Source organism: Manacus vitellinus, unplaced genomic scaffold (assembly GCF_001715985.3).
Source record: "Manacus vitellinus isolate BGI_N305 unplaced genomic scaffold, ASM171598v3 scaffold_36_pilon, whole genome shotgun sequence".
Lineage (NCBI taxonomy): Eukaryota > Metazoa > Chordata > Aves > Passeriformes > Pipridae > Manacus > Manacus vitellinus.
In genome coordinates, this window is record NW_021940508.1 from 4585384 (window position 1) to 4603231 (window position 17848).

At 41.8% G+C, this 17848-nt stretch overlaps 1 protein-coding gene across 2 annotated transcripts; it reads left to right on the forward strand.

The window, feature by feature from the left end:
• Nucleotides 1–2948: 2948 nt before the first annotated feature.
• Nucleotides 2949–17501, forward strand: AGXT2 (alanine--glyoxylate aminotransferase 2). Of its 2 annotated transcripts, none has more exons than XM_029961532.1 (14): nucleotides 2949–3006; nucleotides 4511–4597; nucleotides 5018–5202; nucleotides 5498–5621; nucleotides 6481–6575; nucleotides 7707–7800; nucleotides 8781–8874; nucleotides 9874–9974; nucleotides 11015–11107; nucleotides 11835–11967; nucleotides 13023–13111; nucleotides 14603–14752; nucleotides 15103–15201; nucleotides 16671–17501. In XM_029961532.1, exons 1-14 carry the CDS (start codon nucleotides 2977–2979, stop codon nucleotides 16779–16781), a joined length of 1485 nt encoding a protein of 494 aa, XP_029817392.1. In that variant the 5' UTR covers nucleotides 2949–2976; the 3' UTR covers nucleotides 16782–17501. The 2 variants fall into 2 exon arrangements, with proteins under 2 accessions (XP_029817392.1, XP_017932753.1); XM_018077264.1 differs by lacking the exon at nucleotides 2949–3006 and adding an exon at nucleotides 3132–3259 and having other exon boundaries at nucleotides 4512–4597.
• The last annotated feature ends 347 nt before the right edge of the window (nucleotides 17502–17848 follow it).

Consider the following 17848-nt stretch of genomic DNA (forward strand, 5'->3'; position numbering starts at 1 on the left):
TTTCACAGATTCTACCTTTCATCACGATATGTAACAATTCCAGTATATAATACACAGAAAGAAAATGGAAAAGCCAGACATCCAACATAGTCTGTAGGATGGGATCCTGCTGACAGATGTGTTTAACCTACTTTGCAGGCACTCAGCAACTGAACCCCTTAACACAGGTGGGTCACCCACCAGGTCACAACTTTTATGCTTCTTTATGAGTCTTGTATTCATGAAAATTATCACTGAAGTTAAGGGATTTCAAGTTAGTGAAAGTAAAATTTGATTGGGAAGGGCTGAGCATTCAGGCATCCTAAGGTATGTAAGCACTGCCCTGGTTAGTAAAAGGTACAAATCTCTGATGCATTGCAACAACATCAGGCAGTTTTCCTGCAGAACTGGGGCTGCCCTTGAGGGTAGGTGTCTTCAGCCTTCTGCTTTAGGAGCAGCCAGGGTCACCAAAACCTGTGAAATACCTCTCATTGGCAACTGTGTCTAGTCACAGTGTATGCCAATTGCCATTCTAGGAAACCCATTGTTGAGCCTTAGTTCTTCTAGTATTACAAGGATGTGCTGGTTTTGGCTGGGGCAGAGTTAATTTTCTTCAGACTGCCTGGTATGAGGCTTTTGTTATTGCTAAGCTGGGCTTACACAAGGCCTCTTCTGCTTTTTGTACTGCCATACTGGCAAGGAAGTTGGGGGTGCATGGGAGGCTGGGAGGAGACACAGCTGGGACAGGTGATTCCAACTGACAAAAGGGATATTCCATGCCATATGATATCATGCTCAGTATATAAAATACTGAGTAAAGAGGGAACATTCGGAGTGAAGGAATTTGTCTTCCCAAGTAACCATTATGTGTGATGGGGCCTTGTTCTCCTGAAGATTGCTGAATATGTGCCTGCCCATGGGAAGCAGTGAATCAATTCCTTGGTTTGCTTTCCTTGTGTCTGTGGCCTTTCCTTTCCTGTTAAACCGTCTTTATCTCAACCCATGAGTTTTCTAGCTTTTACTCTTCCAATTCTCTCCCCAGTCCCACTGGTAGGGAAGCAAGTGGTTGCGTAGGGCTGGGTTGATGGCTGGGATTAAACCACCTCCATTACTGGAAGGTAATGAAGGAAGGCAGTAGAGCTTCCCATTTCTTCTGTCCTTGTAGGAGATTGTGTTAGATCTCTTTGCCTATGAAGTAGAACCAAAAAACCTAAGAAATGGGTTAGCAGTGACCCTCTCACAATGTCTCTCAGTTTCTCCTCATCCACCTGTCTGTATTTGTCATAGCAGGATCACAGAATGGGTCAGGTTGGAAGGGACCACAGTAGATCACCTGGTCCCACCTCCCTGCTCAAGCTGTGCCATCCTAGAGCACATTGCACAGGATTGTGTCCAGATGGTCCTTGAATATTGCCAGTGTGGGAGACTCCCAGAGTCTTCCCTCTGGGCAACCTGTTCCAGCACACAGTTACCCACGCAGTAAAGAAGTTCTTCCTCATATTCAGAGGGAACTTTCTGTGCATCAGTTTCTGCCCGTTGCCTCTTTTTCTATCTGTTGGCATCACTGATCAGAGCCTGGCTTTGTCCTCCTGACACCCTCCCTTTAGATACTGATAGACATCGATGAGGTAGGTTGTCTCTTCTTGAGGCTAAACAGTCCCAGTTCCCTCAGCCTTTCTTCACAAGAGAGATGCTTCAGTCCCTTAATGATCTTTGTAGCTCTCTGCAGGACCTGCTGCAGGACCTCCATGTCTCCCTTGTACTGAGAAGCCCAGAACTGGACACAGCACTCCAGATGTGGCCTCTCCAGAGCTGAGCCCAGGATCATCTCCCTCAACCAGCTGGCAATGCTCTTCCTAATGCACTCCAGGATTCCATTGGCTTTCTTAGCCACAAGGGCACGCTGCTGGCTCAGGGACAGCTTGTTGCCCACCAGGACCCACAGCTCCTCCATAGAGCTGCTTTCCAGCAGGTTGGTCCCCAGCCTGTGCTGGTGCTAGGGGTTATTCCTCCTCAGATTCAGGATCCAGAATTTGCTCTCGTCGAACTTCAAACTGTTCCTCTCTGCCCATCTCTCCAACCTATTGAGGTCCCTCTGAAGGGGTCAGGCTTCTACCAAAAGTCAGAGTTGCATGCCAGAAAACAGCTTAGGATGATGGGAGAGCACGGGATGACACAGGGGGCATAACATGCAATCACACCAGGGGGACAGCATGGGATACCACCAGTGATACAGCATGGAATGACACCAGTGGGACAGCATGGAATGACACCAGAGGGAGAGCGCAGGATGACAGTAGAGGACAGTACAGGGTGACACCAGGGAGACAGCACAGGATGACACCAAGGGGATAGCACAGGATGACACCGGGACACAGCACGGGATGACAGTGGAGCACAGCACGGGATGACACCAGGGGGACAGCACAGGATGACAGTAGGGGACAGCACAGGATGACACCAGGGCCCAGCACAGGGTGACAGCGGGGCACAGCACAGGATGACACCAGGGCACAGCACGGGATGACACCAGAGGACAGCACGGGATGACACCAGGGCACAGTACAGGGTGACACCGGGGCACAGCACAGGGTGACAGCGGGGGACAGCACAGGGTGACACCGGGGAGACAGCACAGGATGACACCGAGGCACAGCACAGGGTGACAGCGGGGCCCAGCACAGGGTGACAGCGGGGGACAGCACAGGGTGACAGCGGGGCACAGCACAGGGTGACAGCGGGGGACAGCACAGGGTGACAGCGGGGGACAGCACAGGGTGACACCGGGGCCCAGCACAGGGTGACAGCGGGGCACAGCACAGGGTGACAGCGGGGGACAGCACAGGGTGACAGCGGGGCCCAGCACAGGGTGACAGCGGGGGACAGCACAGGGTGACAGCGGGGGACAGCACAGGGTGACAGCGGGGCCCAGCGCGATGCGTCCGCGGCGCTCCCGGGCACGTGTGGGGGCGGTGCCGCGGCCCGCTGAGGGCGGACATGGCGCGGCGGCCGGGGACGCTGGGCAGCGTGAGGGACCGGCTGGGCGGGACGGGGGGACACGGGGCTGCCCGGGCCCTCCCTAAGCGGGCCTTGGGGGCCGAGGGGTCGCGGTGGGGGCGCGATGCGGCGGGTCTGCTCGCGATCCGGGACCCCGCTCCGAGCGGGTTTGCGTTCGGTGGTACAGACACCCTGCCTGGACGTGGAGGCGGGCGGGGGGAAGCGCCTTCGGTGTAGCTGCAGATCCCTTCCAGGAATTCCAAGGGCAGAACTTCCCTAACTGGTAGGATCTCAATTAATTTTTTGAGATTGGACTCTTGCTGATGATTAATTCATTAGCGCTCTAAGTGGTGGTAAGAGGATTGACAGTGTATGTAATTTATTTCAGGAAATTTTATTCTTTAGTCGTTACATCTAAATTTTTTAAAACCTTAGGCTTTTAGAAGCAAATGTGTAGCTCTGAGCAGATGGTGTTCGAGGTGCAGAAAGAGACTGTTTTTAAATAACTCTTCACAGAATCACATAATCACGGAATGGGTCAGGTCGCAAGGGATCACAGTGGGTCACCTGGTCCAACATCCCTGCTCGAGCAGGGTCGTCCCTGAGCACAAGGCACAGGATTGCACTGGTTCTTGAGACAGTTCTTAAATATCCCTGGTGAGTGAGACTCCAGAACCCCTCTGGGCAATCAGGTATCTCTTTGTGATACCTGCTAAATTGCACTTGCAGTTAAATGAGAGGCAGGACAGTGTGATGCTCCCAGGATTCTGGAGAGAGAATGGAAGATGGCAGTGGGAGTTGACAGAGCTCTAAGCATGCCTGGGCTGCCCTGATCAGCCTCACCCAGGGCCTCTGCCTGTACTCGTTGCCCAGGAGCCCTGTTTCAACTCAGCTCTGCACTTTCAGACCCCTGCTTCAGCTGTGCCATGAGCCTTGCCTTGCCACCAGTCCAGCTCTTGTTGCTGTCTCCTGGATGGACCTTGAACTTAGGGTGTAGCCTTGTCACCAGCCCTGTCCCTGGCCTCATTTGCTTCTGCTCCTGACTGGGTGCCCTGGGTGGACTCTGGACCTAATTCATTTCCACTTATGTGGGGCATTCTCTGTGAACTCTGCTTTGCTAACCTTGTTCAGATCTGTTGGGCCTGTGCCCTGCTCCCTGAGGGCACTGCCTCTGCTGTAGCCACCCTGGGCTCCTGCCTCATGTCCTTGCAGAGAATGCTTGTTCTCTCTTATGCTTCCAGATAAGAATTTGTATTAGAAACATTTTTTTAAGTCTTTTTCTGTCAAAGTCCATGTGAAACTGAAAACTGAATTTTAGTGGATTAGGAAAAAATGACTTTTTTTTTTTAAATTTACATATATTTTGCCCTTACAAAGATGCTACTTATTTTTCCCCAAATAAAATTTCTTGGACAAAAAAACCCTCCAAAACTTGCTTTTGCTGAAGTCTGTGTGTTCTCTGAACAAGCTCATTGAGAAACTTTTTCAGATGTGCACTTTGCTAAGTGTTTGATAATTCTCTTACTATTTTGTAGTTGCCTTCAGGCAGCAGAAATGGAAAAGCTCTGTCTCCACACGTGCAAAAATGCCTCCTTGTGATTTTGTACCTGAAAAATACAAAGTAAGTCATTCATACTGCACTAAGTTTAAATAAAAGCCCATTACTGGGTTTGAGTGATAGGCTCATCTGCTATAAATAGTCAGTGCATTAAATATGATTATAAAATTTGCTTCTTTGAGTAAAACCGAACTGTTACAACCAGGATATAACCTGTTTGTAACCTGTAGATGTACCTGTGTGACAAATCTGTAGTTCTACATTGTTCATTTGAAAACCTGTAAGGAATACGCAGAACACCAGTCTTCCTTCCAAAGCTGAGTTTCAGAGGTTTGTAGAACCTTCTGTGTGCCAGAATTTGTTAAAATCTTAGTTCTGTGAACAACAGCTCTAGAGAGCTGTAATCTATGTGTTCCATTACAATTCCATTAGTCTGGATCTTTAGAAAGCATGAACGGGTACTGACTTTTCTATTCCACTCAGTCCTATCCGTATGAACGCATGCAGAAGATTCGTGAACAAAATATTGCTCCTTCACTGCGAATGTATTACAAGAAGCCATTGTTGCTGCATCAAGGGCATATGCAATGGTTGTTTGATTATGAAGGACGAAGATATCTTGATCTCTTTGCTGGAATTGTCACTGTCAGTGTTGGTCACTGTCACCCGTAAGTATGTTGCATTTTGATTTATGGTATAAAGTACAGGAAGAAATACCCATGTGGGTTTTGTTCCTCATTAATCTGTGAGCCTAAAACCAGAACATAATTTACTGAATTTCATGTATCACTTACATTAAGTTTTGACTTCTGCTATGTTTTGAAGAATTCATTAATTTGGTCTGCTTGTTCATCCACCTGGCAAATGGTGCAGCATTTGCAGAATTAAAAACACATAGGTGTGTGCATGTATGAGTGTGGAATGTGTGAGGAATTGAATTCCTTTGTCTTGTGCTGAATGCAGGAAGGTAACTATGGCTACCCAGAAACAGCTTGCTCGCCTGTGGCACACCACTAATATCTACATGCACCCATCAATCCACGAGTATGCTGAAAAGCTGACTTCCCTTCTTCCAGATCCACTGAAGGTACTTTGCTTCTGACAGGAGCAGGGGCTGGTGAAGAGGGTGTCTGTTTATGTGAAATATTTCTTAAATAAATGAGAGCCATGATAACTGTAGAGAGAAAACCTTTATGGGGACTACAGACTCCCAGATAAAGAGCATGATGACCCTCAAGGCCTTTTCTTTAGACCTAAATGTAGACAAGCATAATATCCCAAGCTCCCATTCTGTTTGTTTTCTCCCTCCATTTATCATTGTGAAGGGGCATTGCCAGCTCAAAAATTACAGAAAAAACTAAGAAGATTTTAACTATTCTTATATGCAGCCGGCCTTATTTGCTTGATCTCATGAAAAGTCACAGTGAAAAGTATTTTACAGTATTTTGCATAGTGAGCTTTACTGACATTTAAATAAATAAACCACAAAAATGTCACATTTCATGTGCAGAGAAACAGTAAAAAAATAATTTTTGTTTTCAGGTAAAATAAACTGGTGACAAAATGAAACTGGACTAGCAAAAGAGTATGAAGCTATTGCAGTTTTAAAAATTGAAGGAGGGTAAAAAAAAGTAAAATAAAATCGTCCTGTTCAGTTGGACCAAAGTCATTAGTTTCTTTCCCTCAGTATTCCATTTTAGGAAAACCTATAAAATGAAACCCACCAGTATTCTGTTTTAGGAAAATCCATATACTGAAACTCTCTCAGATTTTTCTGTACTCTTTCTGAGCACATCAGTTTGATCTTACTTCTCATCTATCCTGTAAGGGCAACAGTAAGTTTATGGTGGTGAAGTCGCCCCCTGTGGCAGTGATAGGTTTTAGCTCATCATGTTACAAAGTGACATGGTCTGATGCCCAACAGGGTTGTGTGCTGTCTCCCACAGGTGGTTTACCTGACCAACAGCGGGTCGGAGGCCAATGATTTAGCCATGTTCATGGCAAGGCTACACACCCGTAACTTCGACATCATCTCTTTCAGGTAATGCTGATAGATCTCTGCAAAACTCCTTTGTGTGTGTGATCAGTCTCTGTGTGCCTAAATCAAGAAGTAATAGGGAACTGTTTAAGTCCAGGTCTGCAGAAAAGAATGCTATAAAATTATTTTAGCTGACAAAGGGGAGTTGAAGGGGAGTTGAAGTTTTGATACAGTATGTCAAGACTAGTTTGCAGTAAAAAAACACAACCCGCAATTTTTGCTTATGTTACTTTGAAACTGGTCAGGTCTCTGTGTCCAAGGTGTGCTTTGGTGGACCTTTGTTCAGGCCCAGAGTGAGATTCAGCAGTTGCCACTCACTTCATTTCACATGCCCCTGTGGAGGTGCAAAGGTACCTCTGGAACAGTGGAGTAGTGAACCTCATCAGGGAACTGCTCTGGCTGAAAGTTTAAGTGGTGAAAGGATTTTTTTGTTTTGTTTGTTTTGTTGCCTTGTTTTTCTGCCAGAGCCATGAACAACAGTTCACTGCACAGGTACACAAACAGCTCTCCTGGTTTAATGACAGAAGTGGTGCAGCGGTGAGCACCAGTACAATACAAGCACCAGTGTAAGCAGTTCTCTTTACTGTGTATCCCAGGGAGCCTCAAATATTAAAATAGAAGGCTGTGTTATGAAGAGCTGTATTTTTCTGTTATTGTGTTTGTTAACATTGGGTACCCCCCTTGCTTGTATATTCTCATTAATGAACTTTTGATTTGTGTATAAAACTAACAGCAAACCACCATGCAGCTTAATGATTGGCAACATCTGTTGGAGAGAGCAGTGGTTTCCAAGATTAAAAGGACAGAGATGTTTGCTCTGCAGGGCTCAGGTGCTACAGCAGAACTTGCTGAGACACTATCTGAATTGCTGTTGGTTCCAATCATTGTTCTCTTCTCCTTACAAACATTACCTCACAATTTTAATATTTGAAATTGCAAGAAACCCCTGCAGTTGGGCAATCATTGATCTTCGAAAACCACAGCAAAAAACGGCAGTAGGAATCTTCTTGTTTTGAGTGCAACAGTGCACATTTCCCCCCATAATTTGTAGCTCAGAAACATGCCTTCTCAGAACTAATATTGCTTCAGACTCTTCTTGGAAACGAATAATGTTCATCTGCTTTGTTTGAACAGAGGAGCCTACCACGGAGCCAGCCCTTACACACTGGGTTTGACATCTCTTGGTCCCTATAAGCATGGTGTTGCCAATGGCTTTGGCTGTACAACAGTGAGATAGATTTATTTATTTGTTTGTTTGTTTGTTTATTTATTTATTTATTTATAATAATCTGGGTAGCTAACAGTATATTTGAATATTTCAACAATTAGTATGTTTTCTGCCCTCAAGTGCTTTATGGTTACTGACTAAACTGCACTGTAGAGTCCCCGTTTCTTCTCTGTGTAGTTACTTAGGCTAATTTGGATTTGGGACAGCCATAACATAAGGGGTCATGATTTGCAGTTTCATGCTTGGTGCTTGAATGGAAGGGTAGGTAAGGAGCAAAATAATAATGCTCAGAACACCTTTTCTCGAGTTTGTTTTGGCAGTTTTGTGCAAAGCTGCTTTCAGATTGTCTGAAGCAGATCCTTCCTTGTAATGAAAAGAAACCCTATTTCAGCAAGACAGGAGACATATCTGTTAAGTAGATCCTTTGGGGTTAAATGGCAATGCTTTATCTCCCTACCTTTGAGCAGATGGGAGTAACCTTGTGTCTAGAAGCTGGCACTGCAACTCCAGTCTGTGCTGGTGATAGCTCAGCCACAGCACTGACTATAGGAAGGCTCATTTATAGCAGCTTCCCAACCTGTCTCAGTGAGTTGCCTCAAGTCATGTGGTATTTCATCAGCAGCAAGGATTAGAAAGCTGGAGTTCACTCTGCTAGGTCTGCCTGCCTACCTCTATTTTGCATATTTTTTCTGTACTTCAAGATTATCGAAATACTGCCAGCAACTCTTAAAATGTTGGCATTAATCTTAGATAACCACTAGGCTGACTAAGTTAAAGAACAAAACAATGAAAAAAATCAATTGAGTGACTGTTGCTGGAATAAACTTGTTTGTTCCAAAACTGTTCCTTTTCTACGAATTTGTGAGGGGGAAGTTTGGTGTTATTCCCAAGTCTTCTTTGTTTTGTCATTAGTCATTAGATCAAAAGACCTCTTAGAAAGGTGTCATTAAAGCTGTAGCTATTTCTTTTATGCTTGACAGACAATGTTGCCAGATGTTTTTCGTGGTCCATGGGGAGGCAGCTTTTGTAGAGATTCTCCAGTGCAAACAGTTCGAAAATGCAGCTGTCCTGAAGGTTGGTCAATGACAAAAAGCTTTTGGCTTTTAGATCAGAGAATATTAGAGAGCTGTGAAAATAGGTTCTAGTTACCTTCTCAAGAAAAGTAGATGTCTGATTAGGATTTGCAAGGATAACCAAAGAAAATATTGCAGAGAATCTTAGGACCCTGCTTCTCAATGAGAAAAATTTGAGGCAGGTGATGCCTCATTCTCAGATTTCTTCTTGAAATCTCAGCCTTTGTTTCCAGTATTTGTCGTGATAAATTCTGGAAGTTGCGCAACTCAGTTTAACACATCTGGAAGAACAGAAGTGTTGATGGTGTTTTCTGAAGTTTTCACAGCTTTCCAGCTTTTGGAATAAGGCAAATACTAGGGACAACCTGAAGCCAGTGATAGGCAAAAGTCTTATATGGGGCAAAACATCCCATAAACAACACAATGTGAAAGCTCCTCTACTGCTCTGCTGTTAACAACAATTACAATAATTTTTATCCACTTTTTCAGAAAGCATTCTTTAATATTTTAATTCACATGCATATGTAGCAGAATGTTTTCTTTTTAGTTCTGCCCTCCCTAGTGAATGGGAGCATTGCTTATACTAATTACTCTGTTCTTTATTTCAGTGTAGACTGATATGCAGCTGTGTTCTCCAGAATCCTTGTACCTGCACTAACCTAAGGACACTTTGTGTCTTATGATGATGTGTACTAACCTCTGAGAAAATATCTGCTTATACCTTCTGCTGCTGGAGGTGATACTGACCTGTATAATGAGTCTTATTGTCTATCAGCTTTGCTTTGCTGTTTTGGAATTGGCATTTCTGAGAGTATACATGGTTTAAAAGAAAAGAAGGGACACTCTCCTTTAATGTTTAGCCTTTTACAGTGTATTTGAGAGGTGATACTTACCATGTAGTCAGAAAATACTTGTCGCTTAGATGTGTAATTTCACGTTTTGAAGCTAGTTTTGTATCATATTAAATAAATTCCATTTAAACTGTTTTCCCTGTAAACAGGTGTATGTCATGCAAAAGACCAGTACATTGAACAGTTCAAAGATACTCTGAACACCTCAGTGCCTAAGACAGTAGCTGGATTTATTGCTGAACCAATTCAAGTAGGTAGTTTGCCATTTCTCAGTTGTGATAGCACGAATGATGTGAAATACTCAAATCATATATTCTTCAGCTACATCATGAACATAGTCTTTTGCTGATTTTTTATTATAATTTTTTTAACGCCTTAAACCCCTGAAATGTTTGAAAGATTGGATGCACTGCCTTAAAATTTCAGCTTTTGTCACTGATTTCAATGGAGCTGGAATTTTGCACATGAAGCTGCACACAGAATCATGATTAAACATTTTTTCTGCATTTAAATAGTGAGTATGATGCATGCTATTGTTTCGTTTCTAATACCTTCTTCCAGTTTTCATACTGCTTTTCTCTGTACTGTTTCTGTAAACTTTAACTGAAACACCTTCCACATCTTCCCAGTCATGTTGTCCACTATATTTTTAACAGTTTTCCAGCAAGTGATGGCCACAGGATTCGTTCTCTTAGTGTTTCACCTTATGTTCAGAATAGCTGTATATGTGATTCCTTCAGTAGGAAAAGTGAAGAATTTATCTTGGGCAAGAAAAAAAAAGTGTGAGAATTGTGACCTCAAAGAAAATTGAAACAGTTCTCTGGTTTTGCTTTACAGTTCAGGTGTAGTATGGAACTGGATTTCTGGTCCAAATGAAAACTGTCAAGGTAAAAAGAAATCGAGGAAACAATATTCTAAACAAATTAACCAAAGAAGGAATGTGAATTCTCTGTTCAGCTTTGTCACTGAACACAGTTTCTGGGTCTCACTGTGTTTAGGTTTTCAAAGTCCTTGTTTTGGCAGTTTATTGTTACTTGACTGGGCCTTACAGTGACCCAGTTCATGGTGTGGCCTCACAAACATTTATACCAGCACAACTAAGGAACAGCAGACAGCACTGTGGAATGGGAGTGAATGACCTGAGCAGAAGCTTTCTGAAGCGGTTTCATTGCTGAAGCCAGAAGCTTGAGACAAGTCTTGCTATTACCTGAGGGCTCCCACGGTTTTTTCTTAAGTGGAATTCCTGTTTCCTTTTTTGTTCCTGGAGACATTGTCTTTTTCTCTTGCCAGGGTGTTAATGGAGCTGTTCAGTACCCGAGAAATTTCTTAAAGGAAGCTTATCAACTGATACGGGAAAGAGGGGGCATTTGTATCGCAGATGAAGTGAGTTGGGCTTTTTTATATAAGAGCTCTAGAATTTGGGCTACCTCTGAAAGTTGTCACAGAAAAATCCAAATAAATGCTATGCACTTCATAGTTTAATATGGTACATTTTTCTAAGTATAGGAGCCTGCCAATTTTTACTGCCTTTGTTCTGATTTTAGGCAAAGGTAATGTTTGTAGCAAGACTTCAATCCTTACCTTTTGGGAGCAGTAAATTTGCACAAATATGCAGGTAATAAATGTCAGTTTTGATGTGAGGTTTGTCACAAATCCGTTCCTCCTGTGAGTGTTGTTAATGTAACAAAATATAGAAGAGAGTTGATTGCTGTACCTCTGCAAGTACATTTTAGAAATAGAATTTCCTTAGCTAAAACTATTTTGAAAGAGTATCAAATGCTTCGAAGAGACTGTGATATATACCTCAAGCAGATATATACCTCAAGTGGCAGAAATCAGCAGTCTTGGAGTTGCTTTTAAATGTCACAAGCATCTGCATTTCCTCACCATTTTGACATGGGATCTGCATCTTATTTGTGCATCTCACCAGGCCTAAGACATGATGACGTGTTACCACATGAAAGAAAAACCCAATTACAATAAATAGTATTTTGTGCAGAGCCATCTGAATAAGTTGACTCCAAATGTAGTTGCACTTTAATGCAAATCAGTATGTATTGTAAAGTGTGAGAGAGTGATGGGGATTTTCTCTGAATTTTTCTTTTGAAAGGTACAGACAGGATTTGGACGGACAGGTAGCCATTTCTGGGGATTCCAAACACATGATGTAGTCCCTGACATAGTTACTTTGGCAAAAGGAATTGGTAATGGCTTCCCAATGGCAGCTGTTGTTACAACCAAAGGTGTGTTTTCTGTTCTGCTACGATTTAAAAAAGAGTAATTACAAAATATACTGCACAATAGTTATTTACTGAGAGATGTGAGTTCAAAAAGCTGAGTTTTATTAATAATCTTTGTCTCATCTATCTTTTGACGAATGAATTGGATTCTCATTACTCATTTGTTTTACCAAGTGTTGTGCTATATTAGTGCAAAGCTGTATTTAAATGGGGTTATTTGTAAAACTGAAGGAGGAATGACCTTGTGAGTCATGTATAGAGCTGGTAACAGAGCCTGGAAATCCTTACAGAATTCAACATTTTACTAATCAATGTTAGCCAGCATGTTAGCCAGCTGCTTGATTCATACAAATGGATGGCTGAATCTAGTGAAGAAAGTTTGTAGATCTCAGATGACAGCATATGTTGGAGGTGTGACTTTTTAAAAAAAGTTTTGTTTTGGCATTTGCTAGACACTATAGTTTTTGGAAATAGTCATATTTTGCACAGACTGCTTCCAGGAAATCTTACTGCATTGTCTCCAGTAGAATCAGGGCTGAACCACTCAGCAAATGTAACTTAACAATTAAAGCAGGTGAGTACAGTTACCAAACAAGGCAGAGGAAGCCAGCAAGATGACCAGAGGGCTGGAGCACCTCTCCTGGGAGGAAAAGCTGGGAGATTGTTTGTTCAGCCTGGTGAAGACAAGGCTTTGGCATGACCTAATTGCAGCCTTCTGGTACAAGAAAGCTGTGAAGGGACTTTTTACAAAAGCATGTAATGACAGGAGAAGGGGGAATGGCTTCAAACTGAAAGAGAGTAGGTTTAAACTAGATATTAGAAAAAATTCTTTACTGTGAGGGTGGTGAGGCACAAGAACAGGTTGCCCAGAGAAGCTGTGGATGCCCCAGCTGAAGTGTTGAAGGCCAGGCTGGATGGGGCTCTGAGCAACCTGGTCTACTGGAAGGTGTAACTGTCCAGGGCAGGGGGCTTTCAGGTCCCTTCCAACTCAAACCATTCTATGATTCTATGATTCTATGAACTGAAAGAATAATCAGTGTTGTCTTTTTTTCTTCTAGAGATTGCAGATTCCTTGGCTCAAAACCTTCACTTTAACACATTTGGAGGAAGCCCTTTGGCCTGCGTAGTTGGAGCTGCAGTTCTTGATGTAGGGAGAATATTATATAAATTTATATACACCACACTTCCATTTGTATCGAAAAATGGAAAATGTTTACATGTGTGAAGTTCTATGTGGGCAGTTTTTTAAATAACTGTATAAAGTGCATAAACATAGGCATGTATTATGCACACATGGCCAGTGTGCTCTATGCATAGTAAAAATTCTGATTAGTTTAATTGCAAAAATTTTCAAATCTCTAGCAAGAATAGGAGCCCGCTAATTATGTTTTCAGAACCATCTTTATCTCCCTGAGGCTCTTCACTTCGTTAATAAAAATGTAAGAAAGTACTTTCTCAAACACCTTAGCTAACTATTTCATAGGACTACACAAATCCTCAGCTAAAGCAGATCTATTTTCTGGCACACATGCTTAACAAAATTGTTTCAACTCAACAGCTTTTACCTTATGGCTGAAAAACCTTAATGGTCAGACAGTTAAAAATACTTAAGGTCAGAATTCCTTCTGGAAAAAAAATCCCTCGTGAAAAAGACAACAGAAAAATTTCATTTATTATCCAGTAGAAAATCAGTCAGTGGGTAGTAGGTCACTGTTTGTCTTGATCATATACAGACCATTCATTCCTGAATTTCACTTGATTACAGTTGCAGATTACAGTTACACTTTCTACTCATGTTACTTTCCTGAGTGTTTTTGGGGGGGTTAAGCTATTTTATAAGAAGGATGATCATATAACTAAAAACGTTTTGAAAAAACAGTTCACAAACAAGAAAGAATCAGTATTTTAGATTCTTTTGACTCTGAAATAACTTGGAGCCTGGCTCTGAAATAATTCTATGCAGATTGTCGAACTCAGGAAGAATAAAATGGAGTTGAAAGAAAAGAAAAAGAAGAACAAAAGGAGAAACAACCACTTTATCTTCTGCAATTATATTGGGAGGGGAGGAGTGTTAATGTGATTTTTCTTAATGCAGATATTATGTTCATAAATAGTTTCTCTGTTGGTGCCAACATGTGCCTGCACATCAGAACTTTGATTAATGAGGGCAAAGTAAGGAACAAAGAAAAGATTGTGATCAAAAGGCAAGAGTGGATGAATATAATTGAAACATTCAAGTTGTTCCCTAAAAGGCTGCCTAGTACACACAGATAGGCCTTGTCTAATATATTCTTCTCATGATACTGAGAAAGAATTAAAATATTTCGGTGAGATTTTGAAAATAATCCTTCTGGTCAGGTATTTTCCAGTTATGAGTACATGTGAGCAAGAATTACCGGATTAAACATAAATAATAAGTTAAATGTGAGAAATGCCGCAGAAACATCAAAATACATTGTTCAATTGTATTCTGATGCCATTAGGGGCTTGTAAGAGAAGGAAACTGTAAGCACTGCAGTAATGAAGGAACATAGTCTACAATGAAGTGAGATAAATACAGTTGTCAAGCTCAATGGAATTAACAGAATGTATTGGAAGCTTTTCCTGCAACACTGTCATGGTACATTATTTTAACCAGGCTATTGAAGAAGACGGTCTACAAAAGAACAGTGAGGATGTGGGAACATACATGCTACTGGAGTTGGCTAAACTACGGGATAAATTCAAGATTGTTGGAGATGTTCGTGGCAAGGGACTTATGACTGGAGTAGAAATGGTGACAGATAAGGTTAGTGTCTTACTTTATTCCTTTCAGTTTACAGTGCTATAGGAAGTTTTATCACGTTTTATTTCAGTTGAAATAATAGGAATATTTTCTGTTAAAAAGCAGCCAGTGAAGTGAGAAAACATGGCTCTGGCTAAAAATGAGCCAGAACCTTCCATCACTCCACCATTTCACGAGCTTTGAGTAAACACTGACATGTACCTTAATTGCATAAACTCATCAAAGCAGATGAGTTATGCTAACATTTTCAGCTAGAGTTGAGAGTGGGATTTATTGAAGAGACCTGAATAGACATCTTTTCCATAGAACTAATTTAGAATATCTAAGTGAAGTTTAATATTCGCTTTCCTTAGGACAGTCGCTGCCCTCTTCCAGCTGAAGAAGTTGATCAGATCTGGGAGGACTGTAAAGACATGGGGGTTCTGATCGGCAGAGGAGGGCTCTACAGTCAGGTATTGAACCTCTGGTTATAAATAAAGCTTATTTTCTGTCCTCATGAACTACATCTGAGATTCCCACAAGTTAAATTAGCTTCAGTTTAGTAAATAAACTAGAAAAAGTATACTCTTAAGAAGTATCTCTGTTTAATGTTGTGTATTTTTAAATTGGGCAGGAGTTATTTGAATCTTTTCAAGTATGCTGGACTAGCTCAAAGCCTTGGAGTTTTCTCCTTTAGAAGGACAACTTCCCCTAGAATATCAAGGTACTACAGTACCAAAGTCTATGTAAATTAGAAAAAGTCAGCAATATGCAGGCCCGCTAAGTCTTTGCTATAGTTTAGGTTACCACCTGACTTGTCAGTACAAAATAAGGCTGGTTTTGCTAGTCCTTTCAGTCTGGAGAGCTGGTAACATTCTATTTGTAATTTAAAAAAAATAAATTGCTGATGGCAAGTTCAGCAGTGCAATGCAGAAGTGAGAATTGCATGTGAATGGGCATCAGCCCAACCAGTTGAGGATGCTGTACCTCGGGGCTGGTTGGGTCAGTGCAGCCCTCTGACACAGGGGAAGCAGCTTCCCTGTGAGATAGATGGAGGGTGGCTAAAATAAATTAGACACTGCATCTGTCTCCTCATCAGTTCTTCCCCAAGTCAAGAGCAGAACATGGGTAATACGCTGCAGCTCAGTGTAGTAAAGTCTGATTCTGTCTGATGAGAGGGCTGTTTATCTGTGTTTGCTTCAGTAAGGGCTGTGAGTGGGAAAAGGCCATTATTCCACTTTTGCTGTATTAAGTCCTGTGATATGCTGACAGAAAAATTTAAACTGGAAGTTTAAGATTCTTATGGAAGTTAAATACTCTTGGAAGCATAGATCAAACACTTGGATTTAAGAGCCTATGTTCTTGCCAAGTTTAGCTGTACATATATCCCTTCCTGATCAACATGCCTTCCAGCTATAGCACCCTAACTAAAGGATGGTATTTAGTGATTCATTCATAAAGCATTCTCTTAAAAGCCTTTAAAAAAAGCCTATAATAAACCACCAAATCAGCTGACACAATGCAAGAGGCTGGCACTCTCAGCAGATACCACTTTTCCCTACAGCAAAACTGCCAGAAAGGAAAATACGTCTGTCTCTGTTCTTTCTTAAAACAAACCCACCTGAGATTTTACACTAGTTCTGTCTGCAGTAACAGAGCTGCAGACATGACCTACTCTACTCAGGTCTTTTGTGGAGGCAGTCAGGTTATCAAGAGGAGAGTCATGAGTCAGATGCAATTAAATGCAGTCAAGTCCAAAATTCAGCCCCACTTCAGAGTGCACTTATTGTAAGCTTCAGTCCCTGCTATGCTGTTCTCCTGTATTATTTTTCCACAGTTTTTTAGGGCAGAATGGGAGTGCTGACCTAGATGGGCTGCTTGAAACTGTATTCTTTCCGTACCATTTTTAGGATTTGTTTTTCTTTTTTTTCTCTCTCCTCAGACATTTAGAATTAAGCCTCCTATGTGCATTACTAAAAAGGATGTCGACTTTGCTGTGGAAGTATTCCATACTGCTTTACAGAGACACATGGAAAGAGCAGCTGCAAAATAGACTTGATTTGTTTCCTTGGTGGGATGCGCACACAACCCCTGATACTTGTGACCCAGACTGGGAACTAATCTACAATGGAAAAGAAAATCATAGTCTGACAATTAAATACTTGTTCAGTATCACAAGAGCATTCTGACAGATCCAGTGTTTAATAAAGAATATGCTCTGATCTGTTTTGTAAACGCACAGTTCAATTCTACAGTGGAGGTTTATATTAGCTAAACACCTATTTTGGCCTTATCCAAAAATCCTGACTGGATTAACTGAGTGTCAGATGAAGACACAGACATATATGCTTCTTTCATCTGTGAAAGTCACATCAAAATTGGTAATTTTAGAAAGAGTGACAGAAAGAGTCCCTCCAGTGACTCCAGTCTCCAGCAGTCCTCAGTCTGTCAGATTTCACTTACATAAGCACAATCTGTGGCTGAGAATCACCCTAAGCAAAAGGTAACTGGAAGTTTCAGAGTTAAAACTATGTACCCTGACTACAAGGATACACTGTAATTAGAGCATTACTAAAAGTTTGCACAAAGCTGAAATGTTTCTAATTACAGAAATTATTTTTATCATGGGGATTAGAATCCAGTCATCACCTTCTCCAAAATATGCTTTTCCTTTCCTCCTGCTGCTTTTGGGATTGCACAGCACACCCATTAATCATTTAGCAAAGGTGCAAACTCTGGCTGGTGAAATAAAATGTTGTTTCTTTCTTACATAGTCACTGTTTTTAATGTTTTAGTTTACTGCTTACTTCAGTTTCCAATTAAAAAAACAAACAGGCGTTGTGGATAGTCAGCAAGAACCAGGCATTTAGAATTTCACTTTAATTCAAATTTTAACATTTGAATAATTCCTTGACCCAATAAAGTACCATGTCAACTTGGGGTCTTGGAAGAGTATTCTTGGGGAATCCGCTTTTTGTGATAAACTGAACCTTTAGAGGAACTTAAGTAACACAGTATCAGTGCCTCTGGGAATCTCCTTCTACAGGTTTCCTAAACAATATTGTACAGCCCTTGTGGGGAGCACTGCCTTCTTCAACTGTGTTGGCAACTCCTGTGTAT

Coding starts and splice junctions, on each gene's coding strand:
- AGXT2 (XM_029961532.1), top strand. CDS start 2,977: ATGGCGCGGCGGCCGGGGACGCTGGGCAGC. Junction 11,108..11,834: donor GCATTTGTATCGCAGATGAA/GTGAGTTGGGCT, acceptor TTCTTTTGAAAG/GTACAGACAGGATTTGGACG. Junction 15,202..16,670: donor GAGGAGGGCTCTACAGTCAG/GTATTGAACCTC, acceptor CTCTCTCCTCAG/ACATTTAGAATTAAGCCTCC.